This window comes from Spodoptera frugiperda, chromosome 1 (genome assembly GCF_023101765.2).
Source record: "Spodoptera frugiperda isolate SF20-4 chromosome 1, AGI-APGP_CSIRO_Sfru_2.0, whole genome shotgun sequence".
Lineage (NCBI taxonomy): Eukaryota > Metazoa > Arthropoda > Insecta > Lepidoptera > Noctuidae > Spodoptera > Spodoptera frugiperda.
Window position 1 is genome coordinate 6,087,302 of NC_064212.1, and position 10,088 is coordinate 6,097,389.

At 33.4% G+C, this 10,088-nt stretch overlaps 2 protein-coding genes and 1 long non-coding RNA gene across 3 annotated transcripts; 1 reads left to right on the top strand and 2 right to left on the bottom strand.

Moving 5' to 3' along the window:
• Positions 1 to 50: 50 nt before the first annotated feature.
• On the top strand, positions 51 to 5,518 carry LOC118273060 (dnaJ homolog subfamily C member 7). Its single transcript, XM_035589824.2, has 8 exons — positions 51 to 219; positions 730 to 980; positions 1,954 to 2,152; positions 2,463 to 2,601; positions 2,692 to 2,809; positions 2,951 to 3,368; positions 3,693 to 3,871; positions 4,161 to 5,518. Exons 1-8 carry the CDS (start codon positions 152 to 154, stop codon positions 4,265 to 4,267), a joined length of 1,479 nt encoding a protein of 492 aa, XP_035445717.1. The 5' UTR covers positions 51 to 151; the 3' UTR covers positions 4,268 to 5,518.
• LOC118273063 (uncharacterized) lies at positions 5,510 to 7,235 on the bottom strand. Its single transcript, XM_035589827.2, has 3 exons — positions 6,837 to 7,235; positions 6,460 to 6,659; positions 5,510 to 5,696 (listed from the first exon to the last, which is right to left on the bottom strand). The coding sequence occupies exons 1-3, from the start codon at positions 6,945 to 6,947 to the stop codon at positions 5,600 to 5,602; spliced, it is 408 nt and encodes a 135-aa protein (XP_035445720.2). The 5' UTR covers positions 6,948 to 7,235; the 3' UTR covers positions 5,510 to 5,599.
• Positions 7,236 to 9,236: 2,001 nt separating this feature from the next.
• On the bottom strand, positions 9,237 to 9,677 carry LOC118273064 (uncharacterized). The gene is made up of 2 exons (XR_004783399.2): positions 9,394 to 9,677; positions 9,237 to 9,282 (listed from the first exon to the last, which is right to left on the bottom strand). It is a non-coding gene; the product is annotated as an uncharacterized LOC118273064 (long non-coding RNA).
• Between the last annotated feature and the right edge of the window lie 411 nt (positions 9,678 to 10,088).

Consider the following 10,088-nt stretch of genomic DNA (forward strand, 5'->3'; position numbering starts at 1 on the left):
TGAAAAGGTTTTCACAGGTCAGATTTTGTCTATGGTTATAACCTTACTATCAGTCTGGTAACCCTGAACGGTTCTTTTGTGGATTCGTCGTCAAAATAAAGAGGGCTAAAATTCTTGAATAAATTGTACTTGAAAAATTACAAAATATAAAATGGCAGACTCAGATGTAGTGGACTTGGATTTAACTATTGATAATTTAGTTCCGAAGAGTCCCGAAAGGTAAATACTTGATATTATTTATTATTCAACAAGATTATGCCAAAGTTCCTTCATGTTTTTTGTAGATAAATGAAACAGTGAAAACACAAATAAAATATTGCAATAGGTGAAGGTACAAAACTTTCTGTGAATATAATTATGATTCTAAATTTCGTACAATAAGAGTACCTTGACATATGACCTACATTTAGTACAATAGCCCGATCTTGTGTGGGAGTCCATCGGTGCATATTAGAATCGACGCAAACTCATTACTTTCGCATTTATGACGCATTTCCACACAAATAAATAGCGGTTGCTTTGAAGTTCATCCAAACATTGTTACAGCTTGATTCCATGGTCTATGTTTAACAAAGAATCAATGCAGGAAAAGGGTGAATCAGCTGTGTTTCATGAGATTGATAACACATGAACGCGTAATAACACATGGAATAATAATATATATGTTGACATAACAGTTAACATTGGTTTGATCTTCAACTCTAAATACCTATCTTATTCTCTTCTTAGGGTGGCTGAAGAAAAGAAAGAAAGTGGTAACCATTTGTACAAATTCAAAAATTACAAGGGTGCCTTGACTATGTATGATGAAGCTATTCAGCTTTGCCCTGAAAATGCAGCATACTATGGCAACAGATCCGCATGCTACATGATGCTGGGAATGTACAAGAAAGCCCTTGAAGATGCACAGAAAGCTGTTTCTTTGGATTCCACATTCACAAAGGGATACATCCGCATGGCTAAATGCTGTATTGCACTGGGTAAGTGTTTGAACTTGATTGGTGTACAATTTTCTTAGTATTCTATAGTATTTAAAATGAAACCTTTCAATAATGTTGATGAATAGACTCACATTTCATATTATATCTGTATTTATCAACATAATGCTATTGTACAAGTGTTGAAGGTTGTAAATAGTGATGTCATATAAGAATGTTGACTCAATAGGCTGCCTTTATCATGCTAGACCTCATGCTTTAACCATCCCATGTCCGGCAATAGCAAGATAAAACAAGTTATCATATTTACATTATTAACTTTGTGGTTTTAGTCACATGTATTTTTTTGCTATATCATTTAGTATAATTAATACACAGTCTGTTTACCATTTTGTTGAACAGCTGTTTTAACATTTCTTATTCATGTAAGGAAATATGGCTACTGAGATTGTTGTGATTATGGTTTTAGTGGCAATCAATCTTATTGAAATCCCATTTAGTACTTCCTTGACTAGTGATGTAAGTTAGAGACATTAACATGTTCATATTAGTCTTTTGTATCAGACTTTCAGGCTAAACTTACAAGCATTTTTTGTCCAACCTGAAGATTTAACAAGCATTGATCTAGTTTGTCTTCAATAAGAATTCAACAAAATTATTCTATTTGTCTTATAAGTTGCAATTGGAATGCATACAAGATGTTTATAAAACTTTGTATAAGACATGTGCAACATGATGTTGATATTACTGTTTTCCATCAACTAAGGAACATTAAATTTAATGATGCATGGTAGGCAACCAAACCCACACGAAATGATTCTTTGTGTTTGCCACAAATTGTTATTTGCGATTTAGGTATTTTATGCTTGTAAGCACACCCACAATCCACAATATAGATTTGATAAAATAACATTGGGTTTTCCCCTACTTTAATGGGGAAAACACCAATGACTTTTTTGTTTTTATAAAACATTGCACAATGAGAAAGTTGCTTATTGTAAAATTATCCAATCAGGTGACCTGTCGGGTGGTGATCAGGCTGTGCGACGTGCGAGTGAGCTCGGAGGCGCGGAGTGCGCGGCGAGCGAGAGACGTGCTCTAGAAACATTACGAAAGCTGCACGAGGATGCTCAGCGCGCAATGGAAGCCAACGACTACCGCCGCGTCGTATTCTGCATGGACCGCTGTCTCGACTACAGTCCCTCTTGCACTAAGTTAGTGACTCAGATATTATAGCAATAACAGCTTAACTTCAAAGTGCTAACATGTTTAGTTTGCACATAAGTTTATTCAGCTAATTTGCTTGTGTAAATTTGCTTTGAACAAAAGACACACTGAACAGATCTAATTATTTTCGGCACATAACATCACACCTTTTATAATAAGTACTTATAATAAGTATATATTTATTTTATTACTTCAGTGAACAACCTTGCTCAGCAATTTGTCTGTAAACAATTTTGACTCAGTGAACTTTGAAATCTTTGTTCATTATTAAAAAGTTTATTTTTAAATATTTTTCAGGGCGAAGCTCACAAAAGCAGAATGTTTAGCTATGCTTGGAAGGTGTCAAGAGGCTCAGGAAATTGCTAATGATTCACTAAGGTTTGACAGTTTTGACACTGAGGCTATATATGTGCGTGGATTGTGCCTGTATTTTGAGGTAATTAAATATATATTTTTATTATAGTATATAGCTATTATTATAACCTTAGACTGCAGATCTAACTTCGGAATGCATTTAATGTTACAGGATAAAGATGAACAAGCATTCAAGCATTTCCAACAAGTTTTACGACTTGCTCCTGACCATAAGAAAGCTATGGAAACTTATAAAAAGGCTAAACTGCTCAAACAAAAGAAGGAAGAAGGTAACATATCAGTTTGGTTTATAAAACAGCTATTGATTATTCACAAAGTTATATACAGTTCTAATTTGAATAACTTAGCATTTTTAACTGTCTTTGGTATTCATCAACTGATTTAACAATTTAATTTCAATGTCATTCCAGGTAACGAAGCATTCAAAATGGGTAGGTGGCAGCAAGCTCTGAGCCTCTACAATGAAGCTTTGACTATTGACAAGAACAATAAGATTGTAAATGCTAAACTGTACTTCAACAAGGCAACAGTATGTGCTAAACTGAACCAAATCAAGGAAGCTGCTGAAGCTTGCACGGCTGCCCTCGAACTAGACGAAAACTACGTGAAGGCGTTACTTCGACGTGCCAAGTGCTACACGGAACTTGGCGAATTCGAAGAAGCTGTCAAAGATTATGAAAAACTCTACAAGATTGACAAGAGCAAGGAAAATAAGCAATTACTGCATGAAGCTAAAATAGCTCTCAAAAAATCGAAACGCAAAGACTATTATAAAATACTTGGCATTGACAAGAGTGCCTCAGAAGATGAAATCAAGAAAGCATATAGGTAATACTTAAGGAATTTTTAAACATGCAATTAATCAATTTATCTAATTCTGTGAAATAACCTTAATCAAATCAACTATTCCGAAAGATAAAATTGTAACTCTTAGATAAAAGACTTTTAAAAGTTCATTCACAGTTTAAATACATATGTTTATTAATGATAATATCTATTTCCCTTTTCGCAAAACGTATGTTATTCTAACTTACTGGTGCAACCTTGGCATAATTCCAGACTGCGGCTGCTACTTTTACAATAATTTATGTATAGGAACTAAATAGCCTGTCTTGGCATCAATTCTGTAGCAAACATAAATGGATGTTACAGGAAGCGCGCTCTAGTCCATCACCCAGACAGGCACGCGGGAGCGCCCGACACCGAGCGTCGTGAGCAGGAGCGCCGCTTCAAAGAGGTGGGCGAGGCTTACGGAGTACTTAGTGATCCCAAGAAGCGCGCGCGCTATGATCACGGACAAGACCTCGACGATGATGGCTCCGGCATGGCTGGTCAGTAACTAGTTGTTTTATTATTTATGCAAATGTAAATAAATAACTATAAGGACCTTTTATGTTTGACATACCAACTATTTGTAAAAACAACTAAAACCTGAGACTAGATAATACGAGGATAACAAAACGTTGTTTACAAATTACCTTTACCCTTACTCCCAAATGCTTCGGCAGCTTTAATTTTTTCTTTACAAGTATGCAACAAACTGGCACAATTTCGAACTCTGTGTAGTTGGGGAAATTTCTAAATTTGCTAACTTCTTATCATTAATGTTTTCACTTTCAGATATCGACCCCAACGTAGTATTCCAGACCTTCTTCAACCGTGGCGGACAACATTTTGATTTCGGCGGCCGATTCCCAGGGAACACTTTTGATTTTCATTTCGGTTAATTTCCTTCATTTGTTCCTTACAACCGTAATTTGAATCAACAAAAATGTTATGCATAAATTAACAAAATTGTATGTGTACATTATAGAAATTTAAAAATGTTCTAGATGAACACAATAATATACATCATTCCACATTAAAATATATAAACACAACTTACTCAAAGAGTGATTAATATTTTGGCAAAATTATTTGGTTTTATTTCCTCTGATTGAACAGTTATAGAAGTGCTCTATTTTAATGAATAATTGCCATACATTATCACAACGAACGATGACCAAGTATGTTGAGGAGCACCTATGTTTTAACTTGTATAACTGTACATGATATGGTGTTGCGTTCAAAACCGTAGTACCTAATTATTATAATAATGACTGATTTGGTTAAGTATTTTTTGATTGTTAGCCCACTGGCGAAGTCATGTGAACTTGCTATATGTAATTTAATGATGAATAAAACTAGAAAATAACTATGAGTACCTCGGGATTTTTAATGAATTGTCTGTCATTACCCGATGGTAATTCAAGAACTGACCCAATAACAATTTACAAGCTACTAATAAATCTACAATTACAAAAAAAAAAGTAATATTGGAAGGTAAAAATATACCTAAGTGTATCTTTTTCTACTTATTTCAAACTGATTGCCCTGCCAAACTTACCGACTGCTGATGTATTTGATAGTTTTATTATTGTAACCTGCATAAGTAGTTTCCTTCGTCACTTTTATTTGAATCACGAATACGTCATGATTGTTATATTAATGTACGTGTAAGTTAAAAAAAAATACAAGATTTATCGTAACTACATATTTGCGAATGAAACGATTTCAATATTTACTCAAATCTGTAAATAAAAAAGATATAAAAGAGAAGTTTACTTAGTAATTTTATTGCTTATTAAGATTGGGGTGTGTTCAATCAATCAAGTAGAGTGAAATAGTTATTATTCATGGAACATTATCTTAATAGACGGCTTTCACAGTAGTTTAATATAAATGGAACTTAAATAAAAATATCCTCTAATTGGATGTTAATTTTTATTTTCCTACAAAATCCGCAATTATTTACAATGTTATCTCTACTTACATTAGCAGGCTTTGTAGTAGGCAAACGAATTTATAAAAATAAACTTTACTAGTTTACTATGATACGAATGTGTAAAGAAATGAAAGTTGCAAGAATCAAAGATTTCGTATACCTACTACAAAATGCTGAATGTAGTATAAAAAATAATAAAACATAGTTTTGGATATTTTGTAGTTTTTATTGCAGTCAATTTGGAACCTACTTTATGCATAGAAAATGTATCCACTAAATGTCACGTCTATATTATTTATTCGTTTTTACTATTTTCTTGAGCTGTATTTCCTTTCATCGCTTTATCATTTGGTGGGCGTTTAAAATCCAGTTTACCTTTAATACCTTCAAACCTGTAATTGATTACAAGTATAAAGATTTAGTTAGAAATTGAGAAGATCTCTGAAATAAAATTTGAAAAAAAGGCTCCCACAGGGAATCTCTCCAGAAGATGTAAGCAATGATAGTCTCAGTCACAACACCCAGTCCTTAGAAATCCCCTTGTATAGTGTCCCACGCACCAGTTTTGTTAAAGAATTACAGTTACCATCAGGTGGGATTGTAGTCAAGCATTAGATTTTATCGAATAAAAAAAAGCCTATGGATAAATTGGTGTCGCAAATATCGCATTAACAACTTGTGTTCCTTTATTTTAAATGGTTATAGCAACACGTTTGTTAATTTTAATGAAATCTGTTGACACAATTTATTGCAATGCAATAATGCAAGAGACTTCCGATTTTTAGTTCCAGCTATCACCGCGTCAGACTCTTTTTGGTCAAAGTTTACCTGTATTTTCAACGTGGACATTTTGTACACATGATTTCTTCTGTGTCGTGGTTGCATTTACAAACATACAAATTCACATACACAAGATATTCAGATCCAGAAAAAAATGTGGGTCACTTGAGACTTGTTCCGTGCGGGAATCGAACCAGCACGCATCGTGGGTCTCTACACGCAGCAGCCTTTTACCCAACCATTGCGCCAACTGTACACGGACATTCTAAAATTTGCTAATACCAACACTGCTTATCCGCCAGTCAGATCAATTTATTACTTACTGTAATTTATCTGAATCACTATGTATCATTTTCAAAACATGTAAGTACTCACTTTTTCATTTTAAATGGTTTCTTCTTTTCGGGTTTTGGAGGTTGATGATTTGTTTTAAAAGTAAGAACATAACGTTTCACGACGTCTACATTTACTGTGGTATTTTCAGGATACATTCGCTTCTTCCAAGCTTCAATTTCATCTATCCACATTCTCTGATACTCGTATGAGAGCAACCATTCTATACGTGGGTGACCTTCCTATTAAAAACAGATAGGCGTGTATTATGAAAACGCTAACTAATTTTTCTTCTGCCTATTCGATGCAACACATTGACGCTTGTAATTTGAGAAAATAATCACTATTTTTCATTATACCTATACAGTGGATTAAGTAGATAGGTAATAATAAATCATTATAATCCAACTCTAACTTACCATAAACTTCCATGGTTGAGGGTTATATTTGGGAAAATCTGAAGAAATGATGTTGTGAACAGGTCGACATTGTGTAGATTTTTCCCATTTTATACCCGACATTCGACCCATGGCAGTTTTTAATTTAGATGTCCATGTGTAAACGTTATAAAAATACAATGAATTGGATTAACTTCAAAATATGACGATAGTCATGTCAATAGTCTATCGGAGTTTTGAAAAAAAGAATACCTATCTATGGAGTTAGCGACTAGATTTAACACTTTTTTTTTAAGATATTATGCAGTAGTACCCTATGGCCTATGTACAAAATGGACAACATACAGAGTACAAAACCATGTATTTTTTACCCGAACCCCACGGAGATTTTATTCTGTATTATAAAATATACTTGTGAACCTGATTCTTCAAAAACTTTAACTTTTATGCAGCAAATCATTATTCTCCCGCGTTGCTAAGCATCGTGGTAGCTTCTTATCATCCTTATTTATATTTGATTGGTTGAGAGTAGAGCTTAATTTATTGAAACCAAATTATGTGTTTCAATCGCCAGAATTGTTAACTTTTGGTTCAGGATAATGACGCCGTTATCTTTTTGTGACTTTTTTGAAGAATCACACCTATCTATGGAGTTAGCGACTAGATTTAACACTTTTTTTTAAAGATATTATGCAGTAGACAACATACAGAGTACAAAACCGTGTATTTTTTACCCGAACCCCACGGCGGAGATTTTATTCTGTATTATAAAATATACTTGTGGATCAGTTGTTCGATGAAGAAATCGAACCCACAGCATCCAGTTACCCAATAATCACTTTGAATAGAAGGGCCATGGTGGCTACGTAACTCGTGGTATTTATGTGTCGCATACAAACAGCCTATCACCTCTGTGCTTTGTAGGGTTTGGTGCAATAGAGAGTTAATACCTAGAAGGCACGTAGTTTCAGGAATAAATTACATACTTGATGCATGAAATAAAACATGTCATCTTGCAGTAGATACTCATTGCAATTAAAAAAATACTTGAATTACCGTCAAACAGGGTGAATAGATACAAAAGAGGGGTGATTAAATATTGGAAAAATGTAGTAACATCTATTCACCCTTTGAATTCTATTCATCCCATTTTACCGTTAGGTCTTAGGATCCTTAATGAAATAAAAGATAATTTGATTTTTAGTGGGTTTTTATTTGATACACTAGTAGTTATTAGATGATCCTAACTTCCACCTGGTGTACCTGCAACAATAAAAAATATATAAGTATTTCATTGCATTTCAAAGTAGAAGAATATTAAATTAATCTCCTTGTAATTTTGTATGCTTTTTAAATAAAAATTCTTAAAATTTTTATTAACCTTATTCCTTGTAACACAATTTAATATTCCAAGGGCGGAAAAAGCATACTACTATGCCCTCCTATTCTTTACGTTGATCTCAAAGTGAAATAACGACTGCCTCGGAGGGGCTGATTCCATTATTGTTTAACCTGCTCACCGGAGTACAAACATATACAATTACAAATTAATGACACTATATAAATCAAACTACTACTTTGGTTTAAACACAAATTAACCAGCACACATATGAATGTTATATTATATGCAACTTAGGAATAGAAAATTTTAAATAATAAGTAGTAAACAATATAAAAATACCATGCTATTTGTATAACCTCCAAATTAAATGATATACATTCACACTGCTACACCAATATTTTGATATAAATAGTAGGTATATCAAGTGTCCACAATGGTATTAAATCTTGGATAGCTATTGATTATTGTTTTGAATGTGTATCCATCCATAAGACCTCAAACTATGGACCTTCTCTGTCAGAAATAGATGTCTAGTTCAACAACGAATGGTAGCAACTTATCATCAACATCCGCCAATCACCCATGACAGTTAAGTGTTTGGTTGAGCACGCCGATATTTTATTCCCACGTGTAATTTACTACAACTTTATTTTAGGAATATGGCAAGAGTCGGTGTCTAAAGGAACATTATAAGTAGTTGTAGTAAACAATGAATACTAATAATTATTTCATTACACATGCTTCAGTTTAAGGTATACATATTTTAAGGTTAGGTTGTTTTCATGACAGAAGTCTTTGAAATCAAGTACTGTGAAATAATAAAACCCGATAAACAGAGATGAAGAGGCCCGATAGTAGGAATCCTAAGAATGAAAATTATGAAAATGTGAATCGAACGAAAAAAACGAAATATATTTCAGCTGAATTATCATGACTAAGTAAGACCTACGAGAGACTGTGCGACTGTTATTAAGAGTTAAGACCAGGTTATGGATAAGTACCTAGCCGGTTAGGTATGGGTTTAGGACAAGTAATAGAAATACGTAAAAACTTACCATTTTATTTGGACCTCGCACGCATCTTCCTCCTTTTGCGCTTTAGCCTTCGCATGCGCTTCTTACGCCACTGAAACAATTAAACACCACAGGTCAAAACGCGGTTCAGCTGACACAAGCACAACATGATTTATAAAACACATTGCTTAGACATAAATATATCATTTAAATAGTAATGTACCTTTGCTCTCATGTTTAAGAAGGAAAAACTTTAACTTTCCTCCTTCAAAAGGAGTTCGTGATTATTTAGGAATTTCACGATGCAGATATCGGTCTGTGCTCGAGACTCCGTAGAATGAAAAGAAGGACGATGCGATGTTTTCAAGAGAGCTGACAGTGAGAAGATGTTGCCATTGCAAAATATTTTTATAATCAGTGTTAAGTACATATGAAAAAAAATGTCCCTAATGTTTGAATCCCTAATTGATATTGAACATAAATATTTGATTGTATCGAGTAAGTAAAATAAAATAAAAAAATATCATATTAACAAGTTTAAGAATATTTCTAAGCAAGCTAAACCTGGTTTAGCTGCTTTCTGTGTACCTATATCATTATAATATTTAATTTTGTATCATATAATGGGGCTGTCATGTTTCTATTAGGAAAAAAAGCCGTAATAAAAATTGAGATAAAAAAAAAGAATATTTCTTAAATCCAATTCAACTGAAAATTGTGGAACGTAAAATTAAGTTAAATGTAATATTCTTTACCTGGAGACTTTTTAAGAGACTATAATCATAGAAATTAATTATGAATTATGACCTTGAAGAAAGATCCAAAGTGTTAGATTTTTCCCATAATCAGGGGATGAAACCTCAATACTGGTAGTGAGGGCATGACATATTAATGTATTACATCGTAAAGTAAGAACAG

Coding starts and splice junctions, on each gene's coding strand:
- LOC118273060 (XM_035589824.2), top strand. CDS start 152: ATGGCAGACTCAGATGTAGTGGACTTGGATTTAACTATTGATAATTTA. Junction 2,810..2,950: donor CAAACAAAAGAAGGAAGAAG/GTAACATATCAG, acceptor ATGTCATTCCAG/GTAACGAAGCATTCAAAATG. Junction 3,872..4,160: donor TGATGGCTCCGGCATGGCTG/GTCAGTAACTAG, acceptor TTTCACTTTCAG/ATATCGACCCCAACGTAGTA.
- LOC118273063 (XM_035589827.2), bottom strand. CDS start 6,947: ATGGGTCGAATGTCGGGTATAAAATGGGAAAAATCTACACAATGTCGA. Junction 6,660..6,836: donor CTCAACCATGGAAGTTTATG/GTAAGTTAGAGT, acceptor TGTTTTTAATAG/GAAGGTCACCCACGTATAGA. Junction 5,697..6,459: donor AAACCATTTAAAATGAAAAA/GTGAGTACTTAC, acceptor AATCAATTACAG/GTTTGAAGGTATTAAAGGTA.